Here is a 21,083-nt window from a genome sequence, read left to right on the forward strand (position 1 = left end):
CTGCTAGTCGATAGTAAATCTAAAAGGCAGATCTGAATGTTTATCAGCTTTTTTTTTTTTGGAAAACTACTATCTTATGTAGATGGCTCATAAAGTTAATTTGACAGTAATTTTGTACTTAGAAAAGTATGAATAAAATGCAAAGACGAATATATTTTCTTATACAAAATCTTAATTTTCACTTATAATCCTTATCCCTACCAAGATTACACCCCGCGCAAACCGTTTCGCATAGCGCCACGCATTCTGTAGGACCGGCCCTGCATATTTTATAGTTTTAAATACCGGAAATAATGCTTGGCGCCGGGTCTCGGCTAAGGTACTCACAGCTCATAGCCGGCAAGGGCGGAGTGTCTACTGTCTTTCCACTCACTCCAGGAAGAACCTATTCTAGGGTACAAAAAACGTCCGAAAGAATGAAAAGTAATTACGCGCGCGCATGCACACACACACACACACACATACACACATACATATATATATATATTCACCTCCAAAATCCTCCGAAAAAAATCCTGGTTACGTCCATGCTACTGGTTAATGTCTTAGCAAAGCAAAATATGATAAATGTAAAATTAATAATCATTGAGATACTTGAATTTTATCCTAAAGTTAAAAGCACAATTTTAGTTGAAAGAATGAAATTATACATTGATTTCTCATTACCATTCCCAGAGAGTCCATTTAAAACACTTGAACTAGTTTCATGGTTCTAATGGCTTTGAAAAGGCTTCGTTTTATTAATTTGTTATTCCACAAATCGAAGGTTATCATCAACAAATGTATTGAGAACGACCGTTTACACCAGCGTTACACGATTATTTTTTTGGGGGGTGTGGGGGTGTGTTTTGCTGGCTAAAAGGGAGATCACTGGATAATTATTTTTAACTTTTCAGACTTAATGTGGATGTTCTATAATCTATAGAAAATAAAAAATTGTAAAAAAAATAGGGGCCGGTACTCAGTGATGGATTGCCTACCTTTTAACTACAAATAAATGAATAATAAAATACAAGAAAAGTAATAATTTTTCCCCACATTGAAAAAGGTGCCGGTACGCCGTACTGGTGTGTACCGTCACAAAAAAAACACTGTATATATGTTGTTTTCATTCATTGTTATTCACTGGCCGTTTATTATTACATAACATTATGCTAATTATTTTTTATTATTCATAAGAGTGTGTGTGTGTATAATTTAAATTTATTAGTGTTATCCATTAACTAATTAATATGTAATTAAATGTGAGAGCATGAGAACTTCAATACATAACAAAATTAATCACTTTTGTACAGCAAACTTTTTAATGGAAGACCCAGATGGACAGATATTTTGCCTGATAATAGATTGTGTCTGTTAGAAAGTCCAGCCTGGTAATAGATTGTGTCTGTTAGAAAGTCCAGCCTGGTCATAGTGAGTATCTGTTACAAAGTCCGGCAATGGCAGAGTACTCGCACCTGAGACACAGGCAGCCTAGTATTGGGAATGCCAGGCGCAATAATGCACATGCAGGGGTTTACAAACGTCATGCAAACGTTATCATAACCTGGGTCAGAATGGGCCTCACGGGTTTCACATATATTTCACACATAATCATATATATTTCATACATATGCTCCACACCTATGTTTCATACATTTGTTTTATACACACATTTCACAAACATTTTTCACACATATATCCATATATATATTTCACACTTATTTTCTACATATTTATTTCCCACATATGTTTCACACATATCTTTTATCCATATATTTCACACATATATTCCACTTAAACACATGCGTTTCAAACATGTTTTAGACGTACATTTCACACATATATTTCAGACCTATGTTTCAGACATATTTTACAGACATATCTCAAACTGTATCCGGACTGCTAGGAACTGTGAAAATGTAGGGCCTATATTTAATATAGATACTGATATTTGTAGAATGTCATTTGAATGTCATTAATAATTGCAATAATACATGTTTATGTTAGGAAAACCATTTGGTAAAACTTCAAGTGACTATACATGTATTTCAAACGAACATATCCGAAACATGGCGGGCTCCATGATGTCCAGAAACGCAAACTAAGAATGTACGATCATTTCTTGAGTTCCCAAGGTCTCGCCCAGACTTTACTGCAGGCTAAAGAAGGAGAGGCAGACGGAGGAAGTGATGGGATGGACAGGCCTGTCTATGAAAGGGACTCTAATCTTTGTAAAAGAGCAGAGGTGTGGAGATAGACGGTACTAGACAGTCGACAGATCATGTGTGAGACAGTCGACAGATCATGTGTGAGACAGTCGACAGATCATGTGTGGTGCCCCAACTTCCAACGGACTAAGGGACAGGGGAAGAATAATAGAATAATTGTTAAAAAATCGATGACACAATTAAATTAGATAAGTAAAAATAAAATGTTTGAGAATCCCTGGTCTGACGTCCACATTGGAAGTCTAGAAAGTGTCTTTAAAAGGAGCCAATGAAACGTGACAAGAGACATCTTATTAGTAGGCACTTCGAAGTCAAGGGGAGAGAACTAGGAAGACCAAACAAAATAAAAAAAAAACAAATTCTTGAAGTGGAACTAACTTTGAAAGTGAATAGCTTCTACAGCACAAACTGGAATCTAAAGTGATAAAAACTGGATATATAGGGCGGTGTGTCTGAAGAGTCGAGCTGGGACTACTGTCTCTATCAATAGAGACCTCTGGCGGCGTGTGCTTTTGTTTTGAGGGCCAGGGGAGAGAGAGATTGACGCGTACTTTGCCAAATGTGAAATAAGAAAAGAGAAATAGAATAGAATGAAAATACAATAATACGAACGAGAAATAACGGGCTCATTTTTTCCCCATCGCGATCTCACTGACCTGAGTATTTAGTTTGCTATTCATATCTTGAATGATGTAATACTATTGGGTAATACATCGTTCACGTGCCCTACCACGTGACTTGAATAGTAATTGACTTTATTTTTTTCCCCGGTTAATTTGTCAAATGGATTTTCTTTCTTTTAGTTCTGCTCTGGATCTCACATCTCCCAGCAAATATTTTCTGCAGAAATGTGAGTCAGAATTCGTCCTTTTTGTGTAGGAGGACATTGTTAATTGAGGATTCTCACACTATAAGCTAATTACATTTTGATTTTAAAAGGAATAACTTGTAATAACAACGTGCTAATAACGCGGACACAATCGTGATAATTCCTTAAGTCCACAGTTCAGCCTCCAAGTCATCTCTGCTCCATACCAGATAACATTTTAAACTTTCTCGGTCATGCCAGGGTGTAGATACTTCAAAATCAACCCGTTCAGTCCAATCTTCAAAATTAAAAAAAAATAAAATTTAAACGGTTCTAAATATCATTCGCATTGGATAATTTTGACTAAAAGGGAGACTATACAATGGGCTCAATCTTGGAGATGTTCAGGCCAGGCCACACACAAGTTTGGTGTTTCCGGTGTACAAAATAAAGGAAGTCTTGATGAGCTCTTTTGTTTAAAGGTTAGGATAGTTTGTGTGTTTCTCGTGAGCATCTCCAATAGTCACAAATCTACAGCAACAACAACAACATGAATGCTCAGTCCATCTCATGGTCTTTGACTCTTTAAATATCATTTAGGCCAATACACGTGTTATTCCTTTTATTTATTTTTTTGCATTTTATTATCTACTATAAATACGCGAAAATATCACTCATTGATCACGAGCTCTCTTAAACTGCCGTACGGATTCGCATGAAATATCATACACAGGTTTCTTTTTCTCCAAGGCGTTCACAAAGAGCCTGTTTTGACAGATTCGCAACCTGACGACCGCTATTCACGAAAAACCACAAACTCAATTAAACCTTCATATTTTATTTTCGGCATTTTCCCAATAGGCCGAGGCCTACATAAAAAACATAAAGTTTGTGTTTTTAAGGCACTTTTTTTTCTTTTTCCCTAAGTTTACTGTTTTAAAAATATGTTTCACATCATTCCCGCTTCCTTCTAGATGCTGTCTAAATAATAATAAAAAAAAAACAATAATAGATTACTAGCATGAAAAAGATAAATCTAGAGTCTTTTTCTTATGGTTAAAGGATGAGAAATAAGGTTAAAACTAAACATAGACGTTATATAATGAGTATTTAAAAAGTGTGGATTGAAGGGTCGATAAATCGGAGGATGCTTAAAAAAGTTAAGGGTCGTCTTTGTAATAAAAGAAGAGGCCGAAAAATGTCTTAGCAGGTGTTTGTGTGTGTGGGTTGGGCTTACAGTTCAAAAGCGACATAGAGTATATTTAATAATGAGACTAACTATTTGTTGTGGGCGGTAGTTAATGGGGAAGAAGAGACGGCAAATTGATAGGCCCTCTAGAATTCACGGGCTAAAAGCATATGCGTGTATGTGTGTCTGGAGGGGCGTCATAAAGCGGGTCTTTCTAAAACAAGTCAAAAGTCTATGCAGGAGAAATTACGATGTGCATGGTGAAAAAATTAGCAAACAAGAGAAAGAGAGGGAGAGAAGAAAAGAGAAGGAAAGAGAAAAAAAGAGAAGGAAAGAGAAGAAAAGAGAATGAGAGAAGGAAAGAGAGGGAGAGAAGGAAAGAGAAGAAAAGAGAAGGAGAGAAAGAAAGAGAGGGAGAGAATAAAAGAGAGGGAGAGAAGAAAAGAGAATGAGAGAAGGAAAGAGAGGGAGAGAAGAAAAGAGAGGGAGAGAAGGAAAGAGAGGGAGAGAAGAAAAGAGAGGGAGAGAAGGAAAGAGAAGAAAAGAGAGGGAGAGAAGGAAAGAGAAGAAAAGAGAAGGAGAGAAGGAAAGAGAGGGAGAGAAGGAAAGAGAAGAAAAGAGAAGGAAAGAGAGGGAGAGAAGGAAAGAGAGGGAGAGAAGGAAAGAGAAGAAAAGAGAAGGAAAGAGAGGGAGAAAAGGAAAGAGAGGGAGAGAAGGAAAGAGAGGGAGAGAAGGAAAGAGAGGGAGAGAAGAAAAGAGAGGGAGATAAGGAAAGAGAGGGAGAGAAGAAAAGAGAGGGAGAGAAGGAAAGAGAAGAAAAGATAGGGGGAGAAGGAGAGAGAAGAAAAGAGAAGGAGAGAAGGAAAGAGAAGGAAAGAGAGGGAGAGAAGGAAAGAGAGAGAGAGAAGGAAAGAGAAGAAAAGAGAAGGAGAGAAGGAAAGAGAGGGAGAAAAGGAAAGAGAGGGAGAGAAGGAAAGAGAGGGAGAGAAGAAAGAGAAGAAAAGAGAGGGAGAGAAGGAAAGAGAAGAAAAGAGAAGGAGAGAAGGAAAGAGAGGGAGAGAAGGAAAGAGAAGAAAAGAGAAGGAAAGAGAGAGAGAGAAGGAAAGAGAGGGAGAGAAGGAAAGAGAGGGAGAAAAGGAAAGAGAGGGAGAGTAGGAAAGAGAGGGAGAGAAGAAAGAGAAGAAAAGAGATGGAGAGAAGGAAAGAGAGGGAGAGAAGGAAAGAGAGGGAGAGAAGGAAAGAGAGGGAGAGAAGGAAAGAGAAGGAGAGAAGGAAAGAGAGGGAGAGAAGGAAAGAGAAGAAAAGAGAAGGAGAGAAGGAAAGAGAGGGAGAAAAGGAAAGAGAGGGAGAGAAGGAAAGAGAGGAGAGAAGGAAAGAGAAGGAAAGAGAGGGAGAGAAGGAAAGAGAGGGAGAGAAGGAAAGAGAGGGAGAGAAGGAAAGAGAAGGAAAGAGAAGGAAAGAGAAGGAGAGAAGGAAAGAGAGGGAGAGAAGGAAAGAGAGGGAGAGAAGGAAAAAGAGGGATAGAAGGAAAGAGAAGAAAAGAGAGGGAGAGAAGGAAAGAGAGGGAGAGAAGGAAAGAGAAGAAAAGAGAAGGAGAGAAGGAAAGAGAGGGAGAGAAGGAAAGAGAAGAAAAGAGAAGGAGAGAAGGAAAGAGAGGGAGAGAAGGAAAGAGAGGGAGAGAAGGAAAGAGAAGAAAAGAGAAGGAGAGAAGGAAAGAGAGGGAGAGAAGGAAAGAGAAGAAAAGAGAAGGAGAGAAGGAAAGAGAGGGAGAGATGGAAAGAGAGGGAGAGAAGGAAAGAGAGGGAGAGAAGGAAAGAGAGGGAGAGAAGGAAAGAGGGGGAGAGAAGAGAAGAGAGAGCTGGACGTTCAGTTTCATTGTAACTAATACACTGATTCACGGGCTAAAAACTACGTTCAAATCTGGCCCGTTTATTCACATTTCAAAAAAGGAGAAAAGAGGGGAACAAATCAACTAGCGTACCCGGTATGTACTGCTAGTAAGCCAATTTCATTACTTCGATTAATTGAGGTAGTTCCATAAGGTTGTTATTGCCGGAAGTGGTAATGGGAAATAATCCCTCCACAACCTATAATAAAATTCCAATGGTATGCATCTCAAATAATCTCTAACAACCAGTCCAACTCCTAGCCTACACGTGTGCCTCAGAAATTGTCTCCGAGGGAACTGTTATCACTGACAGGAGAAATGGCTAGTAACTGGCGTCTAAACTAGTAAGTTTCAGACAGGAGGGTTCGTTAACCTTGGCTGGCTACCCAATTAGGAGAAGATAAATTCAGTATTCGCACCTCTGTTGCCTTGCAGCTGTACCCAAACACGGGAAAAACACCAGGAACGGTGACCCTTATGCAGCTAACAGCCCACTGTGCTTCACCCTGGCAACTCGCTGATCTCAAACAATATCGGCACTTGCAATTCCCTTGGATACATGAAGAGAGGGGACTACTATGTGGGCGACATCGTTCCGACCAAAGCTATCGCCCAGGCATTCATCTCATTTATTTTGAGATCATCCATAGCTGCTTCACGACTGTAAAGAGGCCATTGAAAGATTAATTTGGATGACACAACCTAAATACATTCCATTAACAACGTATCATTTCAATGGCCAGTCACTAATTGCACTTGGCATGTGGGAGTTTCAAAAACGCCATTACCATCACTGTGCATTTGGGTTTTAGAGTGTTTTTTTTTTTAACTTTATGAATTTCGCTTTGCATTTAGAGTTTCTCCACCTCACAACTTTCCATTTGCTGCCTGCCCAAGCTCTTAGAATTGTCTATAATTAGAATGTTTTTGAAAAAAAAAAGCCTGAATAATACATTGCATCAACAGTGTATATTATCTTAGCCTCAGAACGAGACAGCTGGAGGTCACTCACAAAGGCCGCAGAATACACATTTGAGACCAAAAGAAAATCCGCTGCCGAGGACAAACGCAGACGGCGAAAAGAAAATCTAAATCGACCACCTGCGGACAATGGTTATGCTTGCCCTGGATGTGGCAAAATATGTAGGTCACAGCTTGGGCTGCGCAGCCACTGGAAATACTGCACTCCTCACTAATCTTCGGACTCGAAGACAAGACTTATTAAATAAGATAAGTCAATGCTCTTAGATGTAAATAATAAGCATGCGATACTCAGAACAATAAGAAGATAATATAAAATGATCTAAACAAAAATTATATGTCTGAGCGATTAATCCAAATTATTTGCAATTCAACATTCAATTCATTTCTATTTTAGTCAAACAGATATTGTGTAAATCAATTCAATGTTCGATAACTCTTCTATCAATATGAATCTAGTTTCACTAAATCACATAACACACCCGGTAGCCTCCCCTGTCCTGCTTCCATTTACAAAGTGTGAGAGATAAAACCCCTGACATTTAGACACACTGGAGTCAGTCGATCTAATCTGACTTTGACCCGACTTGTCAAGGTCACGACATAACCTGTATCGTGAAAGTCCAATTTTCGTGTCCAGTTCCCGAAACTATCGATCCCATTCGCCAAATAAAGTACATGAAGCTTCCACCATTTTCCCACCCACCCCTGTACCACAGATACACCCCCCAACTGACCCTTGTCCTGGTATGGCTAATACATCTCTCTGGTCGCTGGGATAATAGCATTGTAGTTACCGGAGCTTTCCGTTAGAGAGGTGTGTGTACTAGATAGCTAGATGTACTAGATATAGCAGTTTAACATACAGGCTAGCAAACATACATTATAGGAAGTGGTTAAACATTCAGACAAGCAAACATACATTAGAGGAGGTGAAACATCAGTTGGACATACAGGCTAGCAAACATACATTATAGGAGGTGAAACATCAGTTGGACATACAGGCTAGCAAACATACATTATAGGAGGTGAAACATCAGTTGGACATACAGGCTAGCAAACATACATTATAGGAGGTGAAACATCAGTTGGACATACAGGCTAGCAAACATACATTATAGGAGGTGAAACATCAGTTGGACATACAGGCTAGCAAACATGCATTATAGCAATTTATACACCTGTTTAACATACAGACTAGCAAATATACATTGTAGCAAGTGACACAGGCCACCAAAATACTGTACGGTAAATGATAAACCAGTTCAACATACAGGCCAGTAAACATACATTATAACAAGAGATACAACAGAATAACATACAGTATAACAAACGGTGAATATAAAAAGATAGAAATAGGCAGAAATAAGCATTATACTAAATACACTATATACAGGGCCGGATGTAAGCGAGGGAAGGCGGGGCTACTGCCCAGATGCAGAGACTCAGAATGATGCATACAGTTTGCTTCAAAATGTGATGAATTTCAATTTCATCACTCTACTTGATTTCTGGCATGCAGTTTTGTCAAAAATTGACCGGATTCAAAAACGACTGCAAGATCCATCAATGAATTTCCATGACGCAGCACTGGATTTAGAAGGACTGCAGCAACGGCTAAGTAGCATTCGAGAAGATGTTTGCATCACTGCAGTCAATGCAGCTAAAGTTCTGTGTGAAAAATTGGGAATTAGGATAGAAGGAAGAATTAAACGTCGAAAACAGATGCCTGGTGAAAATGCTGGTGATGCAGGACTCGCTGCGGTTGAAGAAATAACTCGCATTATGAAATCAGTTATTGATAGACTAATCCAGGAGATGACAACACGATTTGGTCGTCTGAAGACGTTAGATGAAAAGTTTGGATTTCTATTTAACATCAGCAAATTGTTTGCTAATGATACCTCTAATGATATTCAACAGCACTGTGCTACGCTGGCTGACTTTTATAAAACTGATATCGATGGAACTGAACTGTTCGTAGAAATCAGTGACTGCAGTATGTTGCTGAAAACCCGGCCAGATGCTACCCCAAGCAGCCCATTAGAATTACTTTCATTTATTATTTCATATGGCAATGACATATTTCCAAACTTGCGAATTGCTTTGCAAATTATGCTGACAATCTCTGTGTCAGTTGCTAGCTGCGAGCGTTCTTTTAGTAAACTAAAAATCATTTTAACTTATTTGAGAGCTTCAATGGGTCAGGAGCATCTGTCAGACTTGGCATTGCTAAGCATAGAAAAGGAGCTGGTCGAAACAATTAATTTTGATGATGTCATTGACAACTTTGCTAGTGCAAGATCACGAAAAGTAGTTCTATAAGAAATGGCTAATGTTGCTTCAGATTGTTCATTAACTTTGTTTAAAATAAAAAAAAAATTAATTTATTGATTGGTGATTGTTTTAATGCAAATATAGATTACGCATACTAATAGGGGGGAAGGCGCCAACAGACTATGCCGCCCCGGGCGCCTGGCACCCTCGGTACGCCACTGCACGTGACCGCCTGTGTGTATTACATAATTTGTATAGAAGAGATAGAGAACCACGTGGCTAAATGTTGTTTGTTTACGATTGGTGAATGAGGTCCATTGTAGCGTGCTCGTTATAACCTTTATATTGGGCAGCTCCGGGTAGACGATAGTCAACCGAGGGCCTTACCCTCCACGAACTCAACACTAGCAATGTTGCTTTCTAAACTATGCACAATAATTGTTTTTAAAGGAAATGAAATGGACATGCACTCTAAGTCTTTCTTCTAAAATATGGCGCGTGCTTTGAGATACAACTATTATTATTAATCAGCATTTAAACTTCATTCACATTAGGAGGTGACATCGATATCAAGGAGCACATTTAAACTTCATTCACATTAGGAGGTGACATCGATATCACGGAGCACATTTAGTCTAGTTCCGGCTAGAATAAAATAAAAACCAGCAACAGGGGCAAAAACAAATGTCTGTTGTTGTTGTTTTTTTTTTATAAATAGCTCAGATATGGCAGAGAAATGATGAAGCCATTCGTTTAGGATCAGCTTCTAGTCAGCGTGGGGCTATATTAACCCATTGTCACCCACAGCTTGAAAAGATTTTTTCTTGTCAGATAAGTCCATTTTTTTTTCCCAAGTCGAACACACACACGCACACACACACACACATAATGAACAATACAAACGTACTAGCAGAGACGGAGGCAGGGAGAGGTGTGTTATGGTGTGTGTGTGTGTGTGTTACTATGGGAAAGATGTTAGCGATTAGTTGTGAATTGTTATTGAGGCAAGATAGGTGGCGTTGTCGTCATTGGTTTTAGTTAGGACAGACGACTGCAGAACTTGAAACTTGAGACTGAAAGGTTCGTTTTTTGTAGTGAGTTAAATTTTGTTGAAAAATACCATTATTGATACATTGATTTTATTTCTTATCAGCTTGATATTAATATGTTATACTAACAGTTCTATTTCGTTTTGTTCACAAATACGTTATTCGTGTCATTTCAAGTTTTACAAGTTAAAATAAAATACGCCTACAGCGGTTGAGTTGTCTACCAGCAGTTTGGTGCTACAAGTCAATGACAGTCAACAAAAAGTGGGCGAGGTGGATTCCTAAAGAAAACAAAAGTAATGACATTGATATGCTAATTGTCACGTGATATGCGCGCAGCGCGTCAGGGTTGCCAGATGTAGATGTAGATAATAAGCATGCGATACTCAGAACAATAAGATGTATAATATGATCTAAACACAAATTATATGTCTAATCGATTAATACAAATTATTTGCAATTCAACATTCGATTCATTTCTATTTTAGTCAAACAGATATAGTGTAAATCAATTCAATGTTCGATAATTCTTCTATCGATATGAATCTAGTTTCACTAAATCACATAACACACCAGGTAGAGGTCAGTAAACACAACTCTGTTTGAGTCGGATGTCGAACCTTGATCCCCCTTGATAAATACCCAAGCCAAGCCCACGTGTACTTAGCCTCTCGGCCAGCACAACGACCAACCGCCTTTACTTTTCCCCAACTAATGTCAGGTACCCATTTGAACTAGATGGACTCAGAGACGCCCAAAGATCTCAAAATTAAAAATCTCAGTCTTCACCAGGATTCGAACCCGGAACCCGGTTCGGAAGCCAAGCGCTTTACCACTCAGCGACCCCGCCTCCCAGATGTCCATGTCTACATGTCCAGAAAAGAGTTTGTTCAAGCAAAAATCAAGAATCAATGGCCAAACGGCTTTGTTAAGTGAATAATGTCCCGCCTTATGAGTATGATAGTCAGTTAACGAGATACTCACCAGTGTAGAAGACGTGTTGGATCCGTTGGAGTGCGTGGACGAACTTGATGGCTGAGGACGGACAGGAGACGTGTCCGCCACCTGCTCATCTTGCTGGTGTAACTGGCAAGGAAGAGATTGCTGCCTCGGCCTTCGTATGGACTGATGCTTCTTTCTCAGCGTCGTGCCCTTTCGAACGAACATGGTAGTCTACCTCTCCAGCTGTTTGCCCATTGTAATGGTAAGCAAGTTAAAACTGTGAACATAGAATGATCCGAATCTATTGAATCCACTTAAAACAAAAGGACTTGAATCTATTGAATCAATTTAAAACAAACAAGGTTACAAAGACAGTTTGGGTGGAAACACAAACTCAAAATCGGCCCCCAAGTGGTCCACCCAGGCAGGTAAAAAGAGAGGTCTCAATATTGTCAGAAAGAACACCAGAATGAAATTCTTTTAAAGGCAAATGACAAAGAAGAATTGAGAAAAAAGTTCGACAGTGATCCAGCAGACCAAAGGTTAGATGAAGGTGAAGTTAGATGTGAACCTGGCCTAACTGATGTCTTATAATGATTATCTGATTGGCCAAATTGTTTTTTAAAGGGTCAATCTCTTATTCAAAACCTCAAGAACAAAAAAAAGTTTCCGTAAAAAATATAAAAAAAATAAAAAAAATTCCTTTAGTTCAGTATTCATTAGCCTAACGATGTCTCCGCAGTTCACGCGATAATATGAAAAACTACTTATTAATTGTTGTTTTAGATTATGTTCCACTTATATGCATACTAAATAAAATTTTTTCTCTTTAAAAATAAAATTAATCGTTTTTTTTTTGTAAATCTAGTAGTTAGTATGATAGAAATTAAATGACTTTGTAATACAATTGTAAAAAAAAGTAAAAAAAAAAAAATAAAAAAAAACTTTTTTGGCGAAAAATCTAACACCGTTTGCCAAAATGTGTTAAAAATATGGTAAATTGTCATCTCCCTTACTAAAAAGCCTTCAGTGTTTGTTACTATTAATCGTGAATAGTTGTCAAAATGGTGTATTTTTATGAAAAAAACTCATTGCATACTTGATTTGAAAATTAGATTTTTCCCTTCAGAAAAGAAAAAACTAGCCATTGCATCAGAACTTTGAATGGTCTAAAATATTATGATGTCGGATTTTCCCTATATTTTCTAGTTTACGAGATCGAGACGGACGGACGGACAGACAAACCACACAATACTAAAGGCGTCTTTTCCCCTTTCGGGGAACGCTTATAATATTGTCATAACTCTGCCATGCACACCACAATCCAAGCTGGTTGAGAAGGTGCGCACTGTTAGAGACTAGACTAGGAAGGATGTTTACATTAGCAAGAAGATAACGGAGTTCCGCCCTAGTCTAGAGCTTAAGAGTAGACTGTGCTCAAGGCAGACGTTGTTCAATGTATTTGTGATGTCCCCATGTAAATAAACAACGTTGCCTATTGAGTTGCCTCTGTTTAGTTATTACACTAGAATAAAGTGTTCTCTTTAAACTATGTGATTCTAGAACTAGAATATAGTAATTGCTGAGACATTGACACTTGGCTACGAAGGACGTTTTCTATCTGTCTTTCTCTCTCTTTCTCTCTTGGAGCCCCAAAGTCACAGTCACGCAATAGCCTACTAATGTGGTACCGGTATTTACTTGAGTAGCAGGAAGTGGTTACGCCTTATAGTCCCCTATGGACGAACAAAGATAGACTTGAATAATAAATATAATTAATCTTCTTTTAAAAAGCACACATAACTGAAATCCGCCAAAATTTCGTACGACAAAGTTGCGCTAACAAATATGGTGTCTTGAAAATAGCGCCGACGAAAAAAAAAAGGGCGGACTGGATTTCTTAAAAGATCTATATAGAATATGCCTTGATCATATTTATCTGGAGGCAGCAGAAGTTTGAATTCTGAGTTTTCCTTCTCCCTCGATCAGAAGGAACTCGTTAGCTTTAGTAATAATATTGCTCCTATACATTATCTCCGACAGCAGCTCGTAGGTGAGGGGTTGGGGGCGGGCGCGAGACAGCGTATAGATTGGTCATGAGTCCATAAGGTGAACATCTCCAAGAGGCTAGATGTTAAATGTTTTCTTGGAGGCTCAGCGAGTGCCGAATTAAATTATTCCGACAGCGGATTCCAGCGGTGGTTGATTTTGAAACCAATACGATGCCAATGCTCACTCATTCACATTGTATGACATCAAAACCATCCATTCGAAGTTTTTTTGTGTTTTGTTTTTGTTTTTTTCTGGCGAAGGCTGATTTTGAAACCAATACGATACCAATGTCCACTCATACACATCGTATGACCTCAAAACCATCCATGCAAAGTTGTTGTTTTTTTTGTTTGTTACCGGTTTGAAAGTCTAAACTACACGATTACAAAAGAAAGTTGTTTTTTTTTTCAAGAAGTTGATACTAGGTCTTGATGGCTAGAGTGGTTCTCACTTTTTCGACTAATACTAATGTATAAATATAATATCCGATATGACGATAAAGTAAAGAAAACTATTGTCAATAACAATATAAATTATTTTCTCCCACTCAGGACACTAATTTGTATTTGAAATAGATATATTAATATAGAACTAGGCGTTAATCACAATTAATATATCAAGTGAACAACGATCTTAACAAAGTGCTTTAAAAACTTAATAGTCGACCCGCGGCTAGCATAAGCCGCTATTTTGCAGGGCCGGCCTTAGGCCACTTCAACCTATGTGACCGCAGTGGGCCCCTCACTTTCATAGGCCCCACGCTAATTCTAGGTGTAGATTATTAAATTAAAACATTTTATAAGATATAACAGATTTTCCGAGGCCTCCTGATTTACCAGAAACAAAATATACGAAAAAGGCCTGGAAATCTCCGGAAATTAATAAAATCTTTTGAAAACTCATACGAATCTCCTGAAATATTGACAAAAATGTCATTTTGGGGTGTCATTCAATATGGAAAACGCCAATCCTGCTCGCGTTTAAAAAAAAGACATTATACAATACCCGTACTTGTGGAATCTAGTGAAAGAAGCTTCTCGTGCCTCAAACTAATGAAGAATTACTTGAGGTCAACAATTCTCGTAGATAAATTGAAACATTTGGTAATTCTTGCTACTGAGCGTGATCTATGTAAGAAACACAATTTTTATGATATACTGTATGACTTCGCTACACCCAAGGCTCGTAAAGTAATTCTGTACATTGTAAAGAATGGTAAAATACAAAGACAAATTTATTTTCTAATACAAACTGTTAATTTTCACTTATTATTTGTATCCCTACCCAAACTGGGCCCTGCGCGATCCGTTACGCATAGGGCTCCGCAATGGTTAAGTTCGCCCTGCTATTCAGTGACGGGTGAATACGTAGAAGATTACTTGTTCTCCCCCCCCCCCCTTTTTTTTTTTGTCGCGAAAATTACGTGGGGTAACTTTAGTCAAACTAGCAGAAATAAAAGATTTTTCTTTCCATGACTTATGGTGGTGTCAGGAATGGTTGGCCCATTAAGAGAATTATATATATATATATATATAAGTTTGTTCTAGGGCTACAATACATACACTACGGTCTAAGTAACATTTCTGCCAAGTTTTATCAAGATCGGTGAAACGGATTTGATTTCTATACGGAGACATACATACATACATACATACGCCTCACATTCTACTTTATATATATACTTTATATATATATTAGATATATTTACTAGACATATATTACCCGCGGCCCGCGGGTCTAAATTTGCGTATCACTGTCGATATATGAAAAAAGCAAATTCACGACAGTCCCTGAGAGTGTTTTGTAAATAATTAAACGAAATAATAATGTTATAAGTAAAGCGAATGCGTGGATGTAAAAATAATATGAATGAAGCTATCAAAATAGCTAATCGACCTAACTCCATTTTTTTCATATAAAAACATTTGCTTGTATGCCTACATATATTTGATTAAAATATGAAATTAATGGACTTTATTTTGTATGTTCATGTGTTAAAGTATAAAGTAGATCTTGAGTTAGACATAGATCTAGTATACTAGATCTAGACCATCTAGACTAATCTAGAGTTAAATATTGGCTTGGAGAGTTTATTCTGCGCTGCGAGAAGGCTTTACTCTGCGCATGCGTGACTTTTTTTTAGTACGCGATACATGAATGAATAGGCTATATCTCAACACGGCTTCGCAGCTTTAGCGAACGAATGTATGAAAAATGCTTTAGAAAAACAAATTTGAATGTTAATTTGATTAAAATATGAAATGAATGGACTATAATTAGTATGTTCATGGGTTTAATTATAAAACTATCTTTGCGAAGAGAAGTTGTATCATCTTACAGTGGAATTAGAGTTTTAGACTTAGGAATAGAGAGATGTGACACATTTCGCGTAATGTCTAATGAAAGAATGTTCGTCAGGACTTCTAAATTCGCAGATATAAGGAACGAATTTATGTAAAAATGCTTTTGAAACACACATTTGAAGATTAATTTTATTAAATAATGAAATCAATAGACTATATTTTGTATTTTCATGTGTCAAAAGTAAAAAACTATCTGCACAAAGTGTAGTTTCTGAAAAGTTATAATGCTTTCATAGAGTTGGTCAACTTTTTTTTTGAGGGTCTTAAGTTTGTTTTAGAGCTACAATACATACACTACGGTTTAAGTTAGTACTCAAGGAACATTTATGCCAAGTTTTATCAAGATTGGTCAAACGGTTTTGATTTCTATTCGTAACATACATACATACATACGCCTTTCTTTCTACTTTCTATATATATATATGTGTGTGTGTGTGTGCAGTGTGTGTGTGTGTGTGTGTGTGTGTGTCTCCTATGAAGTTGATGTCCAACATTTAGCCAGTACAATTGCGTTGTAATTAAAATATAGACATAAAGGAAGAAGAACTCCTCAAAGTATCCGAGTTTTAGGGGAATATGTTACTTAAGCAGCGAAGAGCTTACATTTCTCCGACCTACCCTCTTTATAGGGATGCGCGATGGCTGAGAGGTAAAGCGCTTAGCTTCCAAACCGGGGGTTCAACATCATAAACCACTTAGACAAACATAATGTCCTTACTCCATACCAACATTGCTTTAGGAAATATAGTTCATGTGAAACACAACTAATAGGACTAATTGATTTTTCAAAAGGTTTAGATAATAGTGAGCAAATAGATGCTATCTTACTAGATTTTTCCAAGGCTTTTGACAAAGACCACCATAGTTTGCTTAAAAAAACTAAAATAGTTTGGCATTGATGGTCCATTGCATCAGTGGATTAAAGGTTTTCTGATAAGGAGAGAACAAACTGTAATAATAAATGACTCTAAGTCAACACCAATAACAGTAAACTCAGGTGTACCTCAAGGAACAGCCTTAGGTCCACTACTGTTTTTAATTTACATAAATGATTTACCAAATTGCATTAGTTCAGGAACAAAAGTCAGATTATTTGCAGACAATTGCATAATATATAGAACAATAAAAATAACACAAAATACAGAAATTTTACAAAGAGAATAGATGAATTATAGAAATGGGAATCAAATTTGAGAATGTCTTTCGACCCAGAAAAATGTCAGCTATTAAGAGTATATGCGTAGTGCATAAATGTCGCCATAAAGGTCGAGAATTTTTTGGTTTCCTTTAGACCTATCGAGACGGAGATCAGCAAGTCTGGGGCAGTCGAACAGAATATGAGGCACGGTTTCCTCTTCTTACCCGCAGCTAAGGCGTTCACTAGCTTCTGTAGACCTCCTTGTGAGTGAGATACGAGTGCCGCGTCATCGGCAAACAGCAGCTCCCTTATCAAGATACGACGCCTTTTCGTTTTGGCTTTAAGACGTGCCAGGTTAAAAAGCCTTCCATCGGATCTGCTATGGATGTATATTCCGTCTTCCAGGGATTTAAAAACACTGGATAGTACGACTGAGAAGAAGATGCCAAATAGTGTAGGGGCCAGTACACATCCTTGTTTGACACCGCTCTTAATGGAGAATGGCCTGGAGGAAGAACTTTCAAACTGAACGGTGCCCTGCATATTTTCGTGAAAAGCTGACACTAGTTTTCTTAACTTATTTGGGCAGCCGATTCTCTCTAGTACAGCAAACAGACCGCTTCTGCTAACAGGGTCAAAGGCCTTGGTCAAATCAATAAATGCTATGAAGAGGGGCTGCTTTTGTTCTCTGCTCTTCTCCTGTAGCTGCCGAAGAGAGAAAATCATATCTGTTGTAGATCTACCTGCCCTAAAGCCACACTGCGACTCTGGATAAACACAATCTGCCAGGATCTGTAATCGCTTTAGTAACACTCTAGCAAAAGCCTTTCCGACTATGCTAAGCAGTGAGATGCCTCTGTAATTGTTACAATCAGAGCGGTCGCCTTTATTTTTATAAATTGTAACAATGTTGGAGTCTTTCAATTCCTGGGGGACCATTCCTTGTTCCCAGCACAAGCTTAGCAGTTCATGGAGTGGTTTGATTAGGGCATGTTTTCCAGCCTGAATTACTTCAGCAGGAATGCCATCTCCTCCGGGTGTTTTCCCATGTGCAAGCATGTCAATGGCAATGCTCAGCTCCTTTACTGAGGGCGTTTCGTCTAATTCCGTCAAAACTGGAAGTGATGGGAAGTTGGAAACAGCATTTGGTGAGAGGTGTGAGGTCCAAAGGCTTTTCTCATGCCCTCATATAGTCCTCTTATGTTACCACAGTCGGCACAAGATTGAATATCTTCGCATAGCTCCTGCCAGTATTTGTTAGCACATTGTCTCGCTACTCTTTGGGCATTGTTACGTGCAGCTCTGAGCCTTTTTAAGTTGCTTGGGGTGGGATCCTTCTTGTAGATTAGCATGGCTGCTCTCTTGTTCGTAGTGGCAGTTTCCATTTCTGGTAGACTAGCTTCAAACCAGTCTTCGCTTTTCTTGGTTTTGTTTCCAAAGACCAGTGATGATGTTTGGTAGATTGTATCACGCATAAACGTCCAGCTTTTTTCTACCTCAGTCACAGGGAAGTTTTAAAAAGCTTCCTCTAATTTGTTCTCAAATTCGGTGCAAAGATCAGGATTTTTTGTGCTAGTAGTATTCAGGCGTGATTTTCTTTTTCCCTGTGATGTGTGGATCTTAGTTGGCAGCAGTCTTGTCCGGCAGGACACTAAAGTATGATCAGTATCACAATCCGCGCTTTGGTAGCTACGTGTCAGCAGTATATTTCCAATGTCCTTTTTTCGTGTCAGTATCATATCCAGCTGGTGCCAGTGCCCAGACCTAGGGTGCCTCCATGAGACACAGTGCTGTGGTTTTGTTCTGAAGTATGTGTTGGTAATGCAGAGCTTATGGTATGTGCAGAATTCAAGCAGTCTTTGTCCGTTCTCATTCATCTTTCCGATTCCAAAAAGCCCAAGACAGTCTGGCCAGGTAGTGTGATCTGATCCTACTCTGGCATTGAAGTCACCTAGAAGGATCATATGTGAACGCCTTAGCAGCTGCTTGTCAAGAGTTTAGCCTTACTATAAGTCTCTCCAAGACCGAAATCCTGGCACAAGACGTCGCAGAAATACCTATAATACAAATTGGGAACCACACCCTTTCAGTGGTGCAGGAATTTACCTACTTGGGTTCAACAATTGTCAGTAACCTAGACTTAGACATCGAGCTGACAAAAAGGATAGGAAAAGCTACCACAGCATTGGCAAAACTCTCCAAGCGCGTCTGGGAAAATGGTAAATTGACCACAGCGACCAAAATCCTAGTCTACAACGCCTGTGTTGTGAGCACTCTCCTTTATGGCAGTGAGAGCTGGTCAACATACATGTACCAAGAGCACAGATTGAATAGTTTCCACTTGCGCTGCCTGAGACGCATAATGGGCATCTCTTGGAGGGACCATGTCTCCAATCAGGAAGTTTTAAGATTGGCCAATATGAACAGCATGTATGCTCTCCTGACACAAAGAAGATTACGCTGGCTCGGACATGTCACCCGCATGCCAGATGTCAGAATCCCGAAAGATATCTTATATGCTGAGCTTGTGGAAGGAGTCAGACCCAAGGGCCGCCCAAGACTAACATATAGAGATGTCTGCAAGCGAGACATGAGAGCCTCAGGCATCAGCAAAAGTATGTGGGAAAACATAGCCAAAGACCGGAGTGCATGGAGACAGACTGTGCGTGCTGGGACAACCCTTGCTGAGAACAAAAGAATTGAAGCGGCTTTAATCAAGAGGGATAAAAAGAAAGCTGCCCTGTCTGCTAGCCCTAAATCAGAGGCATACACATGTACGAATTGTGGCAAAGTCTGCCGTTCTAGAATTGGCTTGATTAGCCACACCAGATTCTGCCCCGTCTCAAGATTAAGCCAAAACCAGTGACTCATTTGGGCGCATCCATTGCCTTTCGAGACAAAAGGAGCCATATATATATATATATATATATATATATATATATATATATATATATATATATATATATATATATATATATATATATATACATATATATAAAGAAAAACATTTTATTTTAAGTAGTTTAACGATTAATCTAAACATTTTTTTTCTTCTTCGAGTCAATGTGTTCTTTTAAAAAAAACGACATATTAATGTCTTCTTCTTCTTTGTTTTCATTTTACAGGTCGGTCCTCTTGATATAGCACATATTAATTTGATCTTCAGGAACGACTGGAACAGACATATCTTGTATCTAAATAACGACGTACACACTAGACAAACACATTTCAAGCTCATTTCAATCACAAGCAACTAATTCTGTCTTCGAGAAAAGGTCATGGACTTCTTGTACTGTCATTAGTCACCAGAGTCTCGCGTTTGACCCACACAACCCCATCTCCCACTGTTACCGAATCTACGCTAGATTCTTTAAAAGATATTGATCCAGAGATTCTTTGTTGACGCTATTACCTTTCAATTACTTTTCAATTACCTCGAGGTTTGACCTTATATTGAAACAGATCTCTGGTAGAACGGTGAAAATTTCAACCAATGGCGCTCAAGATGAAGTCAGAACACTATCTGCTATATCAAATGTTTCATGCACTGACTTCATCGTCTGCTGGGATTTCAAGCTTGTTTAGAAAAAAACAAACTCTGTTGAGCTCCGTTAATTACTTCTATTTCTCAATCAGCAAGATACTTCGCTGCTTTAACTCAGAGTTTAACAAATAAAATAAACAAGCACAATATTTAAAAAAATCCTTTAAAAAACAAAAAACAAAACAAAACTTATTAAAGAGGAAGAACTCCGTCTTTAAAACTACCAATAATTAAAAAGTAATTTCCCTTATTCGATCTCAAACAAAATAATTAATTACCAATAATTAATTAACTCATTAGTATTTTTGTTTATTAATTCATTTTTTGTTAGGTACAAGAAATAATTGTTTAAGTATCAACTGGATGGGAAAATCCATTAGGGAAAAACAACGTTAACAATTATTTAAGGGGACTAAACCCGACAAATTTAGCCATATAAGTGAATATTAGTATTAGTTTCCATTGTTGCTATTATACAAAATAGTCATTTTTCCAGTAATTAATTGTCTAATTGGTTACTTTTTTTTTATTAATTTATGTCTTGTCTATGGCAATGAATAATTGCGCGAAGTTTCAACTTGATCCGAGAATGGGTGTGGGAGAAATAGCATGTACACACTTTTTACCAGACAAACAGAGTGA

The 21,083-nt window shown here is 38.2% G+C and overlaps 1 protein-coding gene across 1 annotated transcript in view; it reads right to left on the reverse strand.

The window, feature by feature from the left end:
* Positions 1-21,083, reverse strand: part of LOC106065272 (transmembrane protein 272-like) — a 133,288-nt gene that overhangs the window by 32,777 nt on the left and 79,428 nt on the right. Inside the window, exon 2 of the mRNA XM_056038922.1 lies at positions 11,387-11,621. Coding sequence (XP_055894897.1) covers positions 11,387-11,569 — 183 coding nt within the window. The 5' untranslated portion in view covers positions 11,570-11,621. The remainder of the gene's footprint in view (positions 1-11,386; positions 11,622-21,083) is intronic.

Source organism: Biomphalaria glabrata, chromosome 8, assembly GCF_947242115.1.
Source record: "Biomphalaria glabrata chromosome 8, xgBioGlab47.1, whole genome shotgun sequence".
Lineage (NCBI taxonomy): Eukaryota > Metazoa > Mollusca > Gastropoda > Planorbidae > Biomphalaria > Biomphalaria glabrata.